The sequence below is a fragment of the Pezoporus flaviventris genome, unplaced genomic scaffold (genome assembly GCF_033815535.1).
Source record: "Pezoporus flaviventris isolate CSIRO_AGI_PZ_B2104156 unplaced genomic scaffold, CSIRO_AGI_Pfla_v1 ptg000013l, whole genome shotgun sequence".
In the NCBI taxonomy this organism is placed as follows: Eukaryota; Metazoa; Chordata; class Aves; order Psittaciformes; family Psittacidae; genus Pezoporus; species Pezoporus flaviventris.
This window is the reverse complement of record NW_026892561.1, coordinates 6,724,055-6,744,544: the sequence shown is the minus strand read 5'-3', so window position 1 is coordinate 6,744,544 and position 20,490 is coordinate 6,724,055. Positions and strand designations below refer to the sequence as shown.

The window sequence follows — 20,490 nt, the reverse complement described above, 5'->3', positions numbered from 1 at the left end:
CAAATACAAGTATCTACAAGTTGAAATAGGCAAAACACAAAGCTTCCCTGGGCAGCTGCTCACCTGAGCCTAATGCATTAGAGCAGTCTTTAATCTGGGATTCAGGGATACCATTGCTTCAGTGTCCCCAGTCTGCACAGTTAAGTCAGAGGCAGGGAACTGCAAGAAAGGATTTTATTCCTGTCACTGTCTTGAAGTGCTCTGCTAATGTTTATCACAGCCTTTTCACACGCAGCCTCCAATTCGGGTGTCTTCATTGTCTGGGAGCCTAATTTGAAGCTCTGTGGCTGTTAAATGTGAACACGCATCTCGTACTGAGGTCTGTGGGAATGGTGCTTTGAATTTTTATTTCCGTGGTACTTCCTGCTTGACTTAGTATGCAGAGCAGTGGTGCCCACTTAAATAACGATGATCAATGTTTTGTTCTGTCCTCATTGCTCAAAATGTGGCCCTAAGGCTTTATTTATTGCACGCTGCTTAAAATTTGCTTTTGAAGACAGAATGATTAATTTCCCTTGTGGACTTGCTGTGATGCTCATCACTTTCATTTCTAAGCACCTTGTAAATTCTAATTAATGTATTTTCACAGAGCCCCTTGAAGGCATCAGATGGGGAACTGAGGCACTGAGCTCGAGTACAGCACCCTCAGCCCTCAGCATTGTTACATGCCCAGTCTGATTTTCAAGCTTATTTTGCATTTTATACATAATTATAGCAGGTTAAGTAATTTAAGACTAAATTGCAGTGGTGCACAGAAGGGGACAAATTAAGGTTGTCTTTGCCATCCACATTTTTACTTTCCCTGATTTTAGTACTTTCACATTCTCTTAAAATGGATTTTTTATGTGCAGCTCCAGTAGAACCTGGCTCTTCTACTACAGGCAGTTTTAACTTAAAGATTGACAGTTCTTGCTGGTTGTAAAACTGGAGCACTTCCCATAAAGCTGTTTTCATCTGTGAACAATCCCATTGAAATGACTTGCCTGCAGAACTGCACCGCAGTTTTAGGATTCATGTAACTGCTACTCAGCAACGTGATTTCATTAGCGAGCTTTTCCAACAGAACAGAAGCTGCTAATTTTCTGTATTCAGAATAAGACCATTTCTGTAAATAAAAATTCAAGCCCTGGGGTTTCTTCTTAGGAAAATTTACTCTTGGACTTCATGTAAACATGACTTTGATTTAATGTATTTTGCCTGTAGGGGAATAGACTGTTAGGAATTCCCTGTGGTTCTAATCTGTTTTAATTTAAACTGTAGCTGGGAGCACTGCAGATTTCTCTGATCCACGAGCTCGCAGTAATAGCAATGAAGGCCCAGACTTTACCACTCCAAAAGCCATCAGCGATTTGGCAGTGCGGCGGGCACGACACAGGTTGCTCTCTGGGGAATCAGGGGAGAAACGTACCTCAAGACCTATCAATAAAGTGATTAAATCAGCATCCGCTACTGCCTTGTCTCTCCTGATTCCCTCAGGTAAGGAATGCCTCGGGTGAGGCATTGTCAGAATCTGCAAGCACTGAACAAAAGGTGTGCAGACAGAACCTCCCCATTTGCTCTTCTGGAATAATGCCCTCGCTGGCAGGAGGGGAGAGATCTAACTTTTACAGTCGGTTTAATATTTACTACTCAGCAGGATAATGAGTACTGCTTTGCCATAGACAGGAGCGTTGTGTGTGTGGTCTGACTGCAGCTTCTGCAAATGGCAGCTGGGCCTTATTCTCTCCCTAGTTTTGTTCAAATTGGCTCCTAGCTGGTCTCTAGACAATGGTGCAGCAAGGAGGTATAGAGACATGGGACAGTTTTAACCCTCAGAGTACTATTTTTGGGGGGTCACATGCTAACTACAGCGCTGTGTGGGAACTGAAGGTGTCTGGTGCATTCATGCACCAGGAAGTTTCAGTAACTCCAGGTAATTTGTTTGAGATTAAGTGTTTAAGAATTCAGTAGTGTGAGTGACTCACAAAGTGAGTCATTGAATAGCTTACCTCGTTGGCACGGCTCTGTCTCCAAGCAGAGCCAGATCTTGACAATTCCTCATGTCAGGTGGTAGATTCTAGTGAGCCCAACCATGCCAAGCTGTGACAGACTGGTTCAGCAGGAGGCTCTCCCTACAAGGACTTTGTCCCTTTTTCCAGAGGATAAGACCATGCTGTGTCTCCAGGGCTGTACCTGTTCCTGCCTAGGTGGGAAGAGGGAATTACAGCTTGTCCATGAGCGCCAACCCAGCAGAACCTGCTGGCAGAGCAGTGCCTTGCCCTCTCAGATGGGGAGCTGGAGGCAGGTATGCAACTGCTTCTTGGCACTGTCGTGGTGATGCACATTACATTTCTTGTGGTTTGGGCATTGGTTGCTTTTCAAACTACAAACTCCCTCATGAAAATCTCTAAAACGTGTATTTAATCACCCAGTAAAGGTCCCTCCAGAGCTGCTGCCGTCTGCCAGGTAAATATGTGCTGGGCAATTCAGCAGGTGTTTCTTAATGGATTAGAGATTACTTTTTACAGCTGCATTTAGTATTCCTGCTCTTTGGGTTGATTTTACTGATGTTGACCAGCTTCACTTTAAAACAAGAGTTCTGTATTTGCTTTGTATTTTTCAAAGTGTATGTTGTTCCACGAGCAAACAGGGTCAGATAGGTTAGCCGGTAGCCCAGCCCTTGGCTGTTCAGTTGGGAAACACACTCTAAAATGCACTTGTGGTGGTTTTTTTCAGTAACAGAGTCCCTGCAGTAGCTAATATTTTAGAGCAGTGAATTTAAAACACTGTCAAAACTACCTGGATGTAGTTGTTGTCTGACTGCCTACCAATTTTTTGTGTGATTACTAACTAATTTTGGTTCATCTCAGCTCCAACGTATAACTTGCACCAAGATCTAGAGACTGCCTGATCTTTTGGAGAAGGATAATAAGTCATAACCTTGAAAAGGGGGTGTTCTAGGGTTGTGCCTAGAGCAAATGTTTATGATGGGTTGTAAATCCCTGGAAGAGAAGTAAACACTGTGAGCCAACTGTAAGCCTAGGCAAGCAGTGCTGCTGTACTAAATACACACCTCCAAATGTGTTTTTTGGGGACACTGTTGATTTTCGTATTTCAAAGCATGAATTAGTTGAAGCTGCAGGCAAGCCCAGCTCTGGTGAAGACCAGAAGCCTTAAGAGCACTGGGAGAGGCTTTTTCTTAGCTGTTCTCTTAACAAGAATTTTCTCTCTTTTGGAGGCTTGCTTTCCTAATTTTTGCCCACCTTTGTGTCATCACTTTAGATCACCACACGTGTTCTCCATTGGCCAGTCCAATGTCACCTCATTCTCTCTCCTCCAACCCATCTTCGAGGGACTCCTCACCCAGCCGCGACTTTTCTCCTGCTATCGCAAACCTGAAACCACCAATCATCATCCATCGGGCTGGAAAGAAATACGGTTTCACTCTCCGTGCCATTCGCGTCTATATGGGTGACAGTGATATCTACACTGTGCATCACATGGTCTGGGTATGTCTCTGCTTTTCTAAAATGAGTACCCTCAGGGCCAGAAATGCATTTAGCCAGGGGTGTGGGATTTATCTTACCCTGTTTTCTTTCGGGGGTGGGAGAAACCCTTCCAAAATAAATAACTTGGGGTTGTACCTGCATCGGTTTTCAAGCCCCATCAGAGCACCACAGCAACCTTTCTTTCCTTCTTTCTTCCCTGGTTACATGAATCCACCTTCTTTCACCTGTAGCACATACTTTAAAGCATGTTTCTGTGTACATACCCTCTTTCTCCTAATTGGGGTTGTTGCATGAGGGCCACTCATAGCTAATTTATTCAGACCTATGTTGGTGATTGTAGCCAGCTTCTGATCACTTTGGTCTGCTGGGGTTTTCCAAGCAGTCGCTTGGAATTGATTACAAGCCTTAAAGCATCACTGTTGCTATGTTGATTGCCTAGGGATTCAGCTCTTGGCTTAGTGTTGTGCTGTGCTGAAAGGTCTGGTTTCCATGTCTGTATCTCTTCCTTCCCATTAAGTCTGGTACTTGAGCTCTGTGTTCCTTTTTTGTTAACCTGTATGACTTCTAGGAAGGATCCATTCCCCAAAGCAGTGTTGTTTATATTGTGTAGCTAGGGAGAATGGAGCCAGGGTAGAGGTTGTTTGTTTTTCTCCTTGTATCTCTCTTCGTTAGACAATTTGGACTTCATATGCTTTGATTGTTATTTAACTCTCATTCTTACCTAGAAAATAATTGAAGCTGCATTTTTCCCTTGCTTCTCTCTGCTTTCCTTGAAAAATGCTGAGTTTACCAAGATACTGATTTGTAGTCTTTCTGGATAGAGGGAGAGTTGTAGTATTCTCAAGTGTATCTGTCTCCTCACTGTAAAGAAGGCTTACCCTTCTGAACAGTGATGGGGAAAGGCATTGTGTTCATGGGGGAAAAGATATGATATTGAATAGGTTAATAAAGGATGGAGAGTGGAAAAAGAAGCACTGTTTGGGATGAGATGCAACCCCTAAACACCTGGCACAGAGTCCTATTTAAAAGACTGTTGGCTGCCTTGGGTTACAGCATGTCAGTGGAAGGATGCTGGATTTGAGATGGCAGAGGAATTGAAAAAGATTGAATGCTTGTCTGGATATCAAGAGTATCTAGTTAATGTTCCCGAGTGCTGAAAATACTTGGAATCGTGTTAAGCCTTTTCGTTGAGAGGAGCTGGTCTCTTGGTCAGCTTAACCATCCTGGATGGATGGACTGGGAGAAGACTGGCAGGGTGCTGGGGGAGGAATGGAAGAGCCCAGGTTTTTGTGCTTGGTTGTGCCAGTCTGTGGTTTCTTTCACCCTTCTTTGAAGCAGCTGGTGCTGGCTGCAGCAGAGGTGAGATGGATGGACTTTGAGTCTGATCTGGTCAGCAGCATTGTACATTCCTTTTCTCAAATCAGTCATCCCCTTCTTGTTGCCAGCACGTGGAGGAAGGCGGCCCAGCACATGAAGCAGGTCTGCGTGAAGGGGATCTAATAACCCACGTCAATGGGGAGCCGGTCAATGGACTGGTGCACACAGAAGTGGTGGAGCTGATTCTGAAGGTAGGGACTCAGCACTGCTAGATCTTGGAAAAAAGAGCCAGCTTGTTTAAAACAGTGTAGGTATCTAATTGCATTGTCTGTAATACAAGTATGTACACAGCACCTACTGGTATATAAAAGCAGCCTTGTAATGGTTGGTCTTAAAATTATCCATTTAAATGAGTTGTGTTTTGATACCTTCTCTGAGCTGTATCCATTTACAGAAGTAAAACCCAAAGGTTTGGACTGTTCCAAAAGGCAGAAGTCTTCAGGACTGCAAATAGAGGAGCAATAAAAATTATTTTATAAGGATTAATTTTTTCCTTTTTTTTCCTTTTTTTTTTTAAGATGAGACAAGCCAGGCTCTGTGTTGCAGAATCAGCATGATAGATGCCTGATATGCTCACATCTGCTGTCAGCCAGAGCACTGGGAATAGGATTGGTGACAGAATATCACTTTGTTCAAGTTTCCAAGTATAACAAGTATTAAATTGAGGCAGTTGGGATCTCAATGGGAGAGGTCAGATGCTGTGTTCTATCTGCTCTGGGAAGCTTTACCTACCAGCTGGGGTCTGAGCTAATCATTTGTGAAAGCCTGACTAAAGAGGGCTCTCTCAGCAATTCCTTAATAAATGATAGCTGGAAATGCAAAGGGGAAAATGGAGTTTGACAGAGGATTACAAAATGGCAGGCAGCAATAAACTAGCAGCCTAGCTGCTTAGCCTGCAGATCTGCTTCAAACAGCAATGTTTTAAGCGATGCCTCTGTGCCTTGTTTCTGACAGAGTGGAAATAAAGTGTCCATCTCCACCACACCATTTGAGAACACATCCATCAAAGTTGGCCCAGCCCGAAAAGCCAGCTACAAATCCAAGATGGCTCGTAGGAACAAGAAGAGCAAAACTAAGGATGGTCAGGAAAGGTTTGTTGTGATGTTTCTCCTTGAAAATTAAGCGGTAACCAACATAATGGAAGAGAGATCTTGCCAAATCAATTTCCAGATGATATATAGCAGCACCTACATCTTTCAGTTCTTTTTGTTTTCTTTTTCTCTTTAGTTGTACCATAAGTTTGACTGAAATGTGCCAATAAAGGTTTGGGCTCATTTGGGCTTGTAAACAACTTCTGAATGCTCTTCCACAGTAAGAAGAAGAGTTCTTTGCTGAGGAAGATCACTAAACAAGCGTCACTGCTTCACACCAGCCGGAGTTTATCTTCACTAAACCGTTCTCTGTCTTCTGGAGAAAGCGTGCCTGGCTCTCCAACTCACAACCTGTCTCCTCGGTCGCCAACGCAGAGTTACAGATCCACTCCCGAGTCTGTGCACTCAGGTAAAGAAAGAAACAAAAGAAACCAAACCCAAAACATCCCTACAGAGTGATAAACCTTGGAGAAGATTTGTGCTTATTGATTAATTTTTGAAGTGAAATACACAGCAGCAGGTATTAGGTCTGTTTGTGAAGGGAAACAACAGCTGTGATGTCGATTACCTTAAGTATGGATGTATTCCTTTTCATCGATTCACTTAAAAATGAAAATCCATACATCCTTTTAAGAAGGCATTTGCTGTACTACAGCATCCTTTCACCATCCCTTCACTTTGATGCAAACGTCTGTTGTAAGTTTTTGTAGCAGTTTGACACATTTTCTGTATTAGTTCAGAGAAAAGAAATCAAAACAATGTGGCAAAATTGTATTTGAAAATTGAATCGCTGATGGAATAAAGAGATTTGTGTCTTGAGAATAGCAATAGAACACTTGGTGTATCTGCTTGGAGGAAATCTTTCAGGAAAAACATTCTGGTAGCAGAGTGTTTCTTACTATATCCTGGTGTTGTGTGACAGTGATGGGATTTTTCCATCAGAAGCAATGCAGTATTACCTTATAATATTGCAACAGTGCTTTGTGGTAATGTGGCATTTTGTCTTGATTTTGCATGTCTTATTTTCAATAACTTGTTTTAGTGGTCAGATATATATTAATGTTCTTACTCTTTTTTTTTTAACTCCCTCCTCTAAGTTGGTGGCAATTCTTCCCAGAGCAGCTCTCCCAGTTCCAGCGTTCCCAATTCTCCAGCCAGCTCTGGACACATCCGCCCCAGCTCTCTACATGGACTAGCACCAAAGCTTCAAAGGCAGTACAGATCTCCGAGGCGTAAATCTGCAGGAAACATCCCTCTGTCACCGCTAGCTCACACTCCATCACCAACCCCACAGTCCACATCGCCGCAGCGCTCCCCATCTCCTTTACCAGGACACTCAGTTGGCAGCTCCAGTATTATTCAGTCTTTTCCAGTAAAGCTGCACTCCTCTCCACCACTGGTGAGGCAGATTTCTCGCCCCAAAAGTGCTGAACCCCCTAGGTCTCCTTTGCTAAAGAGAGTTCAGTCGGCCGAGAAACTGGCTGCCTCGCTGTCCTCTTCTGAGAAGAAGCTGGGTTCCTCACGTAAGCACAGCTTGGATATCTCGCACTCTGAATTTAAGAAGGAGATGCTACAGAGGGATCCTAGCCTCCAGAGCTTACAAGAATCTGCGAATGAAACAACAGGCGGCAAACTGGGGCTAGCAGAAAAGGGGATGTTGCAGAAGCCGGGTTCACGGAAGTTGGGTGCTATCAGACAGGACAGGGTGGAGAGAAGGGAGTCCCTGCAAAAGCAAGAGGCTATCAGAGAAGTGGACTCTTCCGAAGACGAAACGGATGATGGGTCAGAAGATAGTCAGGATGGGAGAAGACTCGACAAGCCCCCTGACAGTGGAGACCAAGGCTCGGATTCTTTTAATGAGGATAATAAGTTTTCATCTAAATTGGAAAGCAAGGATAGTATTGAAGATGATGCCTTTCTACCTGAAGACCCGAAAGGTACGGAAGATTTGCAGAAGGGAACTAATCAACAAGCCAAGCCTGTTTCAGAGCCACTGCAAATCAGTGCGCAGCCTTCCCCATCAGGGGTCCTCCCAAGAGCTTCTCCACAAAAATTAGCTGATTCAGAAAAGCCATTACTAAGGTCAGAAACAACTGCAAAGGAACAAAAATTGCCAGAAAACAAAACTTTTGAGTGTTTTGGTCCAAAAGAGAAACCTTCTGAAGCAATCAAAGACCTAGGGAGAACTACAAGTACTCAAAAACCAACAGATCGGACAGAACGTATACAGTGCCCATCTATCAAACTCCCAGAACTTGAAGAAGGTGACTCTTCAGGGGCCTCGTGTAGTAAGCTTGACCAGAAGGACCCTTTGCTAACAGAAAGCAGCCAGAAGAAACAGGACTCTAAACCTCTGCTGGCACTTTCTTCATGGTGCACGGCAAGCGTGAGCATTCCTCCCTCGGTAAGCCCCGTGGGCCACAGCGAGAAGGATCGCAAGGAGACCCTTCAGCCTGCAGAACAGCACAGCCCCTCGTTTCTGTCTCCTAGAAGCCCAAGTGAGGTGTCCCAAAAAAGTCCTTCTGCTGAAAAGCAGCCCAGCTCGTCCCAGGCAGAGAGTGCTCCAACTGCCAGCAAAACCAGCCCAGCAGGTCCTGTATCCTCCACGCTCCTCATCCCCGGCGCTATCGAAAGAGCTCTCTCCGTGTCTCAGTTAGTACCGCTAGCTCAGAGTGTCTTGGGCCCTTTGAAGCTCAGTATGTCTGGTTCTGGGGAGGTGGAAAAGAGAAAGGATTTCCCCCATTTGGGTGCCTCCTGTAAAGAAGAGAGGGATTTGAAACAAAAAAGACAGGAAACTTCACAAGCAGGAGCATGTCAAGAGAAAGCCAAACTATCTAGCACAGACAGTCTGACGGCAAGGAGCGGATCCTGCACAGAGTCGTTACACTCAGCCAAGCCCTGGGAGGCAACGTGTCCTGTGGTGGCAAAAAAGGAGGCGACTTTTTGCAGTGCTGAAGCACCTGAAGCGTTGGGAGGTAGCTGCAAAACCACTCCATTGAAAGAGCTGTCTCACGCTCTTGGACAAGCAGCTCTGAGAGCCTCTCCTCTGCCAGATGGCAGCACGAGGCCCTCAAAAGAAGGGACTCTGGCGCAAGCAAAAAGCAAAGAGGTTGGAAACCAGTTAAAAATACAAGACTTTCCCCTGTCACATGATGATGCTGTAAAGAAAACATAGCAGCATCCCTGGTACGAGTGGACTGGAGCATTCTACATTCAAAATAGAGACTGCATGTTTGAATTTTGTAATATACACTAATATAAAATAGAACTTGTGTACATCTATTTTTGGGAGGGTTTTTTTCATACTGTTTTTTGTGTTTTTTCATCCTTGCTATTCTATTTTTGTACACAGTAATGCTTGCTGTTTGAGGTCTCTTTAGAACAGGGTATCTTTAAAGCAGGGCTTAAGAAACAGTTTGTTTTATTTTATTTGTTTTTTTCCCCTTCCAGACTTTTTATTTTGCCTGAGTTTAGGGCCTGTTGTGCTCTTCCCTCTAATCCTGCATTTATTTGAGATCCCAAAAGTTCTGAGTACAAAAAAGGCAGCTTACTTTTAAATTTCTGCCTTTCAGTTTTCTCTTTGAAATGCCATTGAAATTCACAGATTTCAGGTTTGGTCTTTGAATTTACAATCTGATGTCCTTGGACAAGGAGAAGAAACTACTCTCATCCGCAGGTTGTTCTGGAGCTGCAAACCCTCTTCAGTGCAAGTGAGAGCTCTTTGTCACCATGTGCATCACAGTCCTTAGAGGGTCCAGAGGCAAGGGACTTGGCTGGAGGGGTCAGACACAGAGAGATCCGTGTCTGCTCTTTAAACCCAGTAAAAGTAGTTTTCAATGGAATTATCTGAAAGAGAAATCCCCAATCCGTAAGCTGTTTGGGGGGGGATTGTTTTTACTTATCGTTTATGAGACACTTGGCAACTTTTCCCTCTGTTTTTATAATTTTAGTGATGTTTTCTCTTTCTTTCTCTGGCTTCAATTCACAACTTGCCCTGCCTCAGAATAAATGACCCCAGGAAAGGGGTGCCTTGTAGGTTGGTCTTAAAGTAGAGAACTCTGTAGTCGCGTGTTCTCCAGTATGTGTCAGGCAAAGTTATCTTGATGATAAATGGCCTTTGGAGACTTTTCCTTCTCTTGGGGAGTCTAAATAGGTAGGGATTCTAAGGTGTTCCTTAACATTTCTGAATTGGAGCTTGGGAAACTTGCTGAGTTTTCTGAATCTGCCCGTTTTAAAAACAAAAGAATCCTGTGAAGAGTTCAGATTCCTCGAGTTCTGTGGACAAGCTGCAAGCAGACTTCAAAACACATGTGATATTTTAAGATTTCAGCTTTGATAGCTAGATCATTTCCACTGCTGAGGTCACTTTCCATTAAGAAAATTAACTCTCTGCTCTTAGGTTTAGACATTGCTTTGCTTTAAGTGTGACCAACTCTGGATAACAGTGCTCTTTGCTGGGGATTAGATCAATAATCATACACCAGTAAACATGTCGAGTGGTGATACCTATAGCACTGTAAAGCCATTTCTTCATCCAGTTAAAGGTTCCTCTCAATGAACACTCCCATCATTTGTCCCAGATTGTGCTCAGCTTTTAATCTAGTCTTGTCTGAGTGTATCTCCTTGCGGATCACCCGCAAGGTCTAGTATCCTGCTCACTGGCTTATGCTGTTAGAAGCAGAATGACTGTGCAACGGTATTTCAAGCTAAAATCTGCCTCTGTTGGTCTGATTTCATTACACCGCTGCCTTCTTCAGTGTCTTGTTTTTTTCTGTACTTGAAGTTTTGATTTGCTTTCCCCTAAGTGCAGATATGTTTTTCTATAGGAATAGATTTCCTCCAACTCTTTCAACTTGATTTCAGCTCAATCCACAAATCACAAAAGTCTCTGGAATCTCACCCTGCTTCTTTATGTGTAACTGTTGTTTCCCCCCTCGCCCCATTATATACTTGATTTTGGCTGCTTGGATTTCATTTCTGGACCAAGTTTTGGTTTGGACTTTTCTTTTTTAACATGTTTAAAAGAGTGTTTACTCTGTGTGTCTGTGTGAACATGTATGGTGTTGTTAATACACTAACCAAAGCCTCAATGCTCCCAGATAACACGTTAATAAATCTTGCTGTGACGGTATTGAGAGCGGAGCCTGCTGTGCTGTCTCTTTGCTCTTTTCCCTGGAATTCATAGGCTACTCATATACCCTTGGTTTGCAATAATAATCACAATATTTCCACTGCCTTGTCAGGGTCCTGGCTATCTCCAGCCTCTCAAAGCACTCTTGTTGATGAGCATCATTGTGTGCTGATTTGGAGCCATGGCAAGTAAGGAACAGGCTTGGCAGGATCTGGTACTTACCTGTCTGGTTTTCAGCCTGGTGGCTTGATCTGCTTAAACAATTGCTGAGAAACAAGGCCTGATCAGCAGTTGCAGTACAGGATAGAATGGACAGGAGCAGTGAGAAATTGATTCAGCATCCTGAGTCTGTGGTAATTATGAAGACAAGTCTCAGGCTTATGTCCTGAGAGCACCTAACCTCAGCGAGGTTGGAGGTCTCTGTGTAAATCAGTGAGCCCAGGGTTGTGTGAGGACAGGGTCTGACGTGGCTGCACCCTGGTTGCAGTCCCCTCTTCCTTCTCCTTGCAGTGACACAGCTTCTCCTGTGAGCATCCACAAAGGGTGCTGCATTTTAAGAACCTAATGGGAAAACCACCCCCTGCTCCTAGGAGAGAGGGCTGGGTAACCTGGCTCATCCCATGGTGAGGGTCTGAAGGTACCAGCTGTATTAACTGCTGACTGCCTCCCTTTGCAGGTGGTGGTTCCAGTGCTGAATTGCAGTTATCCTTTCCTACGCATAAAAAGAGGAGTTGGAAGCCTTGCTGTGTCACAGCTTTTGCTGCTGTTGTTGCCTGAGCTGGCCCAAGAAGAGGTGAGGTGTGTGTTTAGTCACCTCTTTTGTAGCTACGGTACAGAAAGTGATGGGTGCAATTTAAAAAACCATGTGTTTTTGGAAGCCAAAGCCAAACAGCATTGCCAGGAGAGCATCCTAGTGAAGCCACATATCCCCTGTGCCTGGTCAGTCCTGCAGTTCCCCTTGGTGTGCCAGGTTCCACCTTCTGTCAAACTTACCTGGAGCACCTTTGGCAAAAAATCACTTTCTATTAGATTCCGATAATAAACCAGGTAGATACACCAAGACTTACTCCTTGCTCTGCTAAGAAGTGCTTAAACACCTCAGATAAGCTTGTAAAAAGTGTCGGGTGGGATGGAGATGTTGGAAAAGCTGAGTGAGATGAGTGAGGATGTGTTCCCCAGGGCAGGATCGGACCCGTGGTACGCGAGCAAAGCATTCAGCAAGACAAGAACTTGGCCTCTGTAGATAACCCTCAGACAGGCGGGAGGTAGAAGGTGTGTGTGGTGTGTCTGATGAATGAGCCGTGCATGTAACCATCCCAATACGCTGCTTTCCTGCTTCGTTTCCCTCTTCCCTTCTGTCGGCTTGGCTCTCCTGCTCCTCAGGTGCTGGGGTGACAGCACCAAAGCTGGCTCCAGCCCCTGCAGCTCCTCTCTGCTCCTTCATCTAGCCGCCGCATTCCTGCCCCGTGCCTCATTTCAGTGTTACTTTTCCCTTTGTCTCTTACTGTTGCGAACTAAGAGAAACGGATGATATTTATTGTAAATATTAGACTTTAGCATTGTAACGGCCACTCCTGGGTCCGGATGTCAGAGGCCTTTGGCTGCTATTGTACTGAAGAGCGCTTGCTGGGAAAGGGGTAGGAGTGACCAGTGGTTTTGGTTGCCACACTTGCGTTAAGGTGTGATTTGGAGTATTTTAACTATTAACTATTTCTTTCTTCGGAAGAGGGCAGGATAAAGTCTTTCTCTGGTTTTCTCTTGCTGGATGTGAAGGATAATTCTGTACTTCTAGTAGAAGATTGGACAGAAGTGTGTGTTTCCCTTGTGTTCGATGACCATATCCAGGTGGCTGGGAGAGCGCCTCCTGAGCTGGGCTCCGCCAAGCTGTGTCACTCAGCACTTAGCTAGATAAGAGGAAGTGTGGAATTTCTGTGTTTTTAGAAACTTGAACAATTGCCACATAATAGCGGTGCAATAATTTTTATTCATGTTGTACCTGCATGTCGGTGTTCGAATCCTCCTCCAAAATAAAGAATTTGGGTTTTTTTGTTTTTTTTTTTTTTGTTTTTTTACATAAATTCACATTTGTGTCTGTCTCTTGTTGGGTTTCGCTTCAATCTCCTGCAGTGCTGGGGGTGCTTTCAGCATCAACTGGCTGTTGGATGGGGCGGAGAACAGCCTGTGGGGTGCCTGGGTGTGGGAGGTATCGAAGTAAATCTGCCAGGCTGTTTGGGTTTTTGTGTTTCGGATGTATGGATAAGACAAAGCTTTCCACTCTGAAACTCAAGCCCAAATTTACCATCCCAGAAGGCAAAGCGTATCTTGGGCTGCATCCAAAGGAGCGTGACCAGCAGGTTGAGGGAGGTGATGCTGCCCCTCTGCTCCGCTGTGGTGAGACCCTATCTTCAGTCCTGCATTCAGCTCTGGGGCCACCAACACAGGAAAGACTTGGATCTGTTAGAGGGGGTCCAGAGTAGGCCACAAAAATTGTCAGAGGGATGGAGCATCTCTGCCATGAGGAAAGGCTGAGAGAGAATTGGGGTTGTTCAGCCTGGAGAAGAGAAGACTCCAGGGAGAGCTTATCACAGCCTTTCGGTACTTAAAGGGGGGCTATAAGAAAGATGGGGAGAGACTTCAGCAGAGCCTGAGATGTCCCTGCTCATTGCAGGGGGCTGGATTAGATGGGCTTTCAAAGTCCTTTCCAGCCCAAACTGTTCTGTGGTACTCCGCTGTGACCAGTAGTGTCCGGTGTCCCTGCTAATGTGGGGTCCTGATGGTCAGCCCTGACTGAAGGGGGAAAAACATGTTAAGACATGAAACTTAGCTGAGCCACAGAAGAAAGCAGTGAGATGGAGGATGTGACTGACCACAGCTGAACGCAATAGCTGATGGGTGTATGAATTACGTGCACACAACATCTAAAGGGCAGCAGCTGCCAGTGGCACAGGTATGGCTTTGGCTCGCATTAGCCAAGCACCACAAGGCGGCAGGAGCTACACAGCCCCCATGTGTATCCACTTGGGCTGTCCTGATAATACACCCCGCAGACCTTTCCAGAAACAGCCCTTTGCTTTTAACACCTGCAGGTGTGCGCTCTCACATGGAAAAGCCTTCAAAGGCTTCTTCCTGTCCTTGGAACTGAAGAGCTGGGGAGACGCTCGTGTCTGAGGGGATCGGGATCGGCCTCATTTGCTGCTGATGATGCTCAAAATATCCCTTGTCTCCGTGCTCCGGAGGAGCTGCCAAGCACAGGGATGAAGCAGAGCTCCATCCACGGGAGGTTTGAAGTGCTCTGCCCGCAGCCTCCCGCCGCACCGCTGGTCGTCATTGCTGACGTTGGCTCATAGAGGAGCAGAGCAGAGCTCCTGCCCACACCGAGGGGATGCGCGGCGCGGAGGGATGGGAGCTGGGACCTCGCAGCCGCAGGATGCTGCTGTTACATCTCCTGCTGCCTTAAGCAAAACGGCCTTTCTATGGCACAGCTCGGATCCTGTGGTCACCGATGGGTTCAGTGCAGGGACCTCGTGCAGAGCAAGGGTTGGCTGTGCCCACTGACCAAGTCCATTGACACAGGGAGCCAGGAGCATCGCTTTGATCCTGTTCCTTAGGCACAACCAGAGATGTGGCAACGAGAGCTTTTCATATTACATCTTCATGGGAACATCCCAGTGTTCTCCTTGTTAGCACTGGCTAAAGTTCGCTGGCTGAGATTTAATTCAGGTTAAGTTTAAAGTCACAGCCCTCCCGTAGATATTCCCCCAGTCAGGAATAAACTGCTCTTAATTCGCAGTGGTTTATTCTTCCAGAGGATTCAGCTGCAACAAATAAGGGACATTTTCCCCCTGGCTGATGACACGCACATGGGCAGCTCCGTGTGCTTCAGTGCTGAGATTTGAGTCCTTCCCCAAGGATCAGAGCACACGAGCCAGACTCTGGGAGAAATCCCACTGCCCACAGCCAGGCTGCCTGCAGTTTACCTGGGATTTCAGACAGGAATTAGGGGAAAAGCCAACACAGGTGCTTGGCTGCTGCTGTTGAGTGCATTTCCCAAATGGAAACCACAGCTGGAATTGCTGTCGGATGCACTAAATGGTGACATGACCCCATCAAAACCTGGCAGCAGCAGCAGGAGTGCTCGCTGCGCCCTGTGAGCAGGGGGAATTGGGGCTTGTCATCAGTGCAAAGCATTTTCCCCCTTTTTGGGGGCCTTCTAATAATAATAATAATAGATGGTGTGTGGTGGAGGAGGGCTGCCCTTGGCAGGGGGAAAAGGTCATCCCATGGGAGGTTTTGCAGCAGCATCCATCAGGGTCAGGCTGAGCAAGGGGCACGTCCCTGAAGCAGAGAGGATTTGTTCTGTGCTGGTGAACCGGATGATGCTCCTGTGAGTTCACAGCTCTGGTTTCACATGGGTTCAGGTGAGATCAGGCTGGCTCAGGCAGTTTCCCCACAGCCAGGCTGCCAGAAGAACAACACATATGAGTTTGGACCCCAGCCCAGGCGCTGGGTGCAGTTAAGAGAGGTCCTGGGTTGTATATTGTCCCAGGGATGTCACATCCCTAACCCTGGACTTGTCGTTCCCACTTGGACATATTCAGCTCACCAGGGTTAAAAGCACCCTAAAACCTCATTAAAACCCATTGTTTCCCTTCCACCCAGAGACCCGTGGAGCAGAAACATGGTGCTAATTGCTCAGGGTATTTACTATGACTGAAGGCTCCTCCATCCCTCCTGCTGCCAGTCCTTAGGGACATGAGGGTCCCAGTCTTCAAGGTGGCCCATTTGGGGCTTTCCAGCTGGGAAATCCTGATTACAGGGGGCAAAGCAAGAGGTTTTGGTGTGGCAGAGGGATGCTGCAAGCCCCAGGAGGGACTTCCAGCCGGACACAGCAAGGGATGGGACTGAAGACGGACCTGGGCATCTCATGTGCTGTCACCCTGAGTGTCCCTGCCTGCGCCTGGTGTGGAGCTGGGACAAGCACCGAGTGCGGGGGCTGAGCTTTGGGGTGATGTGCGGATGTCCCCACAGGGTTTAACCCATCGTGTCTGGCTCTGCTGTGCAGCCCCATTCCCCCTGACCACAGGAGCCCCCAGGGGCTGGCCCACAGCCACCCCCCCCATCTTACCCTCATCACGTGCCACTGGGCTTTATGTTTTAAACGCTGATTAGGGCTGACCTCATATTTCAGAGCTTACTTCATAGTCACTAATGAGGGATTAGGAATGTTAAGCTAATTAGCAATCAGCAAATGAGGCCTCGGCCAGGCTTCTCAGCCTGACGTGCTGTCAGTGAGCGGGTTATTTGATGATCATTGTAAACCCGCTCAAACAGGCCGGCTAATTCTGATGGGCAGCAGGGAACCGGGGCAAGCCGCAGCCCAGGCCATGGGAGCCCATGGTCCTGAATGGCCCTGAATGGCCCTGGCCACTCTCCTCAGACTCAAGAACACAGGAAACCTGCCCCTGGAGTCAAGGGATTTAAAGAAATCAACAAACTGGGGCTTTGCCCCAGCTGAGATTTACGGAGTGATGGAGTTTGACCTGCCCAGCCTCGCTGTCCTGGGACATGCCACCTAAGGAGGAATTTGGCCATCCCTGGATGCTGCTCAGCTCTGTTGTGGTCAGGAATCCCGTGGCAGCATCAGGTCTTGGAGCTGGTGATGAGCCTCTGGGACATGTTAGTTCTTGGCTCACGGGCAGGGGTTGCAGCTGCGTTTTGTGGTGCTGCCCCATAACTGACCCCCTCCAGCTTCATCCAGGGGGAACAGAGGTGGGAGCTGATGGGAACTGGGCTGGCAAGGAGGTACAAGGAAGGTGCTCACTCTCTATTACCTCTTTGTGTTAGTGCTGATCCAGAAGGGCACAAGGGCTGCAAGGGGTTCCTGGGCTCTGTCCTGCTGTTTCTCCACTGTTTTCAGTGTATTTAAACCCCAAGGAGGTCCAGCTCCACACCTGATGACAGCCCATGGGGACAGAGGGCTCAGCCATGTGCCAGGGACGTGCTCCCGCTGTGCTGAGGGCAGTGGGGGAATGAGGGAAGGGGAATGGGGGATTGGATTGGGACTGGTGGCGTTGCTGCCAGGCCAGTGCTACCACAGAGGGATGGGTCAAGGACTTTGTGCTGGGTGATGCCAAAATGGGCTGTTTGCAACCCTGGAGATGGGGGTCAGGGTGGTGGCAAGGGCTTGTGGATGGATCTGGGGCAGGGACGGGGCAGGGATGCTCCCATTGCTCATCAAACCCCATTTTCCTGCTTTTCTGGGGGAAAATCCAGCTTCCTCCTCCTTTGCAGCCAGTGTGGGCAGACGTTTCCTTCCCTCGGGGGCTCAGCACCGGCCAGGACATGGGTCCGCGGTCCCCCCCCCCCCCGCCCCTCCATCCCTCAGTGGGCAGCACCAGGCAGGGATGGATCCAACCCCCCCCCTTCCCCGTGTGCCACCCCAGCCTGGCAGCCTGGGAGCTAAAAATACGCGAAGCACAGGGGATAACCGGGCTCCTAAATATATCCCTGCTGGAATTAGCGCCAGGCGACTGCCTCCCAGTCACGTCCGTCTGCCCGCTAATCCCAGCTGAGCCGTGCCCGCGTCAGAGGGCTCCCCCGAGCAGCCTTCCCCAGCTCCGGCCGCGGAGCATCCGCACACAGGGAGGCTTCTTCACCCTGACCGTAACCAGGGCTGACCGGGATGGCCGGGGATGGAGGGCAGGGTGATGCGCTGGTTAAACTGGTGCAGCGCTGAGGCATTGGTCCTCCTGGTCTTGAGATGTGCAAGAGGTGGGGGGTGATGTGTGCCGGGGGGCAGGAGCACCCCCAAGCTGCTACATCTTCCTGTGCACCTCGTCCCTCCTCCCCTTCCCCTCTCTGGTCTGAAATACCTGCAAGTGTCCTTGCAGCTCTCTGGTTAACGGGGTGTTCTCCCACGCCGGTTCCCGGGATGCTCCTGTGTGCAAGGCTGCCATTGAGCTCGACGGGGTCAGCCTGAGGGAGCATCCTGCTCCCACACATCTCACCTAGGAGTATCCCTGGCTCTCCCTGGTGCTCCCCTGGGGAGCCTACAGCCTGGAGAGGGACATTTAACAAGGTCATGTAGTGACAGGACAAGGGGGAACGGCTTTAAAGTGACACACAGCAGATTTAAATTAGACATTAGGAAGAAATTCTTCCCTGTGAGGATGCTGAGGTGCTGGCACAGGGTGCAGCTGTGGCTGCCCCATCCCTTGGCAGTGTTCAAGGCCAGGTTGGATGGGGTTGGAGCAACCTGCTCTAGTGGAAGGTGTCCCTGCCCATGGCAGGGGGTTGGAACTGGGTGAGCTTTAAGGTCCCTTCCAACCCAAACCAGACTGGGATTCTATGATCCTATGAATATTTAACCCACTGTAGCTTCACCAAGCTCTCTGGTCCTTCAGTGGCAATTGGGTGAAAGCCTGAGTTGCACCACAGATCCTGCTGCTGCTTTGAGCACCCTCCTCTTACATTTCTAACACATACGTATATAAACGTACGTATTTCTGGTCTGCCCCTTTGCAAGAGCACTGCGTGCCAGCAGGGAAGGATGCAGGGAAGATGGGCTAAACCCAGGGGCCTGGTGGCTGCAAACTCCTCTCTGGTCAGCATCCAGCTCCCTTCCCCTTGCTAAGAGGCCAGATTGTCCCCAGGCTGGCCCCTGGGATGCTCTGCACTCAGCACAGTGCGGGGGCAGCATCCCAGAGGGATTTCCCTTTGGATCCTTCAAAGTGTCTGGTCAAGCCGCCCCCACTGCTGTCAGCCAGGACACAGGGCTGGCAGGGCTGGGAATGAACCTGGGCTTTGCAGTGGCAACCCCTGTTAATCCCAGAGGAGAAGGTCCCTGGGAAAGGTGCTGCCCTCCCAGGTCACCGGCAGCAGAAGGCTACGTTCCCATTTAAACGGGCCTGGCTCCCTGCCTTTAATCTCCCAGCCTGAGCTGGGGCCTTGGGACAGAGCCAGGAGCCAACCCTCTAAGCTGGCTCTTTCTGCAGCATCTGTCTCCACAATGGGCTCCTGAGCTCTGGGGCCGGATCCTGACACTTCAGGCACAACCCATGGGGTCTGCACATCTTCTCCTGCTCCCTGCCTCAGTTTCCCCTCAGCAGTGAAGTCCTGGTGGGATGCTGTGCCCTGGATCTCCTTGCTTTGCTGGATGTAGGATGCTCCCCATGTTCTGCTGGAGTGGCTGGGGAAGGGAGATGTGCTGGGGCGTGGGTGTGTGTAGGGGGTCGGGCACAGCCCCACATCTGCTGCAGATGTTTGCTGGTGGAACATGCAGCACCCAGCAGCACTGACCTGGAGTTTGCCTGTGGCGGTGCTGGGCTGGGACTGGCTGTGGGGCTCTGCAGGAACCACTTTGACAAGAGGAAAGGTTTGCAGACAGAACATAAAATTCCATGTTTTCCTTTCTCCCATGGGAAAACCTCGTGTGGTGAGAAACTGGGGTGTTTGGATTCTCCCGAGTGGGAGGGGAAAGCACCAAAATGAGCCCTATGCTGTTAGCTAGCTAGAAGCCCTAACCCTTCCCAGAGCTGGGTGCTGTGACCAGCCCTTGTCCCAGCTCTAGGTGCCACCTACGACCAGGGAACCAGTGCTTGCCCCTGCCTGAGGAGCAGCACCCAGGGCTCCTATGCTGCCTGCAGCCCCTGCTGTTTCCACCTCCTGTGGTTTGGGGTCCAGACCATGGGCGGCAGCTGCCAAAAAGGCTGTGTTGGTCCCAGTGTCCCTCTAGAGTGGTTGGGATGGCTTTAGGGAAGGGCTGCCTCAGCTCCAGCCTTTCCCTGTTACTGCTGGGGGAGAGAAAGAAGAGAGCTCTGTAAGGAGCGGGGCTGAGGCTCTGCCTTTGCCTCCAAGAGGGAAGGGACGGATCCAGTGCCCTGTAAAGATGGATGTTGCAGGAGCTCACTAACAGAAACTGCAGGAGCAGCATTCCCGGGAGGAGGCAGCTTCCAGGGACTGCCATCCGCGTGCAGCACGGTCCTGGTGGGAGCCTGGAGCTGAGCTGCTCCTGGGGCTTCATCCCATGCTCCAGCACCGCAAAAGCCCGTTTCCTGCCCGTTCCCATCCTCCGGTAGCCGCGGCTGCTCTGTTGGAGCCGGGAAGGAGGAGATCAGAATGGGCTCGTAAGGGTCTCCAGCCCCAGGTTCGCTGCTGTGGCATCCCGGGCTGCTCCGCAGGGAGTATGAAGGCAAATGGGCTCCTGTTGCCTCGCTCCTGCTCTCACCTGTCGGTATAGAAGCTGATGCAGGCGCTGGATGCTCGTTAATCATTAATTAGGGTTGTGAGTGCCATTGGGTTTGCCTGATTGGGGATGCGTGTTCCCATGGTGGTGGAGGGTGCTCCTCTGGGGTGGACGGATCACGCTGCTCCCCAGAACTGCCCCTTTCCCTGTTTCTCCATT

The 20,490-nt window shown here is 48.7% G+C and overlaps 1 protein-coding gene across 18 annotated transcripts in view; it reads left to right on the top strand.

The window, feature by feature from the left end:
* MAST2 (microtubule associated serine/threonine kinase 2) overlaps positions 1 to 13,147 on the top strand; it is a 213,411-nt gene extending 200,264 nt beyond the window's left edge. For 17 of the 18 annotated variants that reach the window (XM_061451359.1, XM_061451358.1, XM_061451357.1 and 14 more), the window contains 6 exons: positions 1,261 to 1,476; positions 3,262 to 3,488; positions 4,934 to 5,056; positions 5,820 to 5,956; positions 6,178 to 6,365; positions 7,054 to 13,147. In XM_061451359.1, the coding sequence (XP_061307343.1) occupies positions 1,261 to 1,476; positions 3,262 to 3,488; positions 4,934 to 5,056; positions 5,820 to 5,956; positions 6,178 to 6,365; positions 7,054 to 9,131 (2,969 nt within the window). In that variant the 3' untranslated portion in view covers positions 9,132 to 13,147. The remainder of the gene's footprint in view (positions 1 to 1,260; positions 1,477 to 3,261; positions 3,489 to 4,933; positions 5,057 to 5,819; positions 5,957 to 6,177; positions 6,366 to 7,053) is intronic. The other variant, XM_061451366.1, reaches the window with a different exon arrangement.
* Positions 13,148 to 20,490: the final 7,343 nt, after the last annotated feature.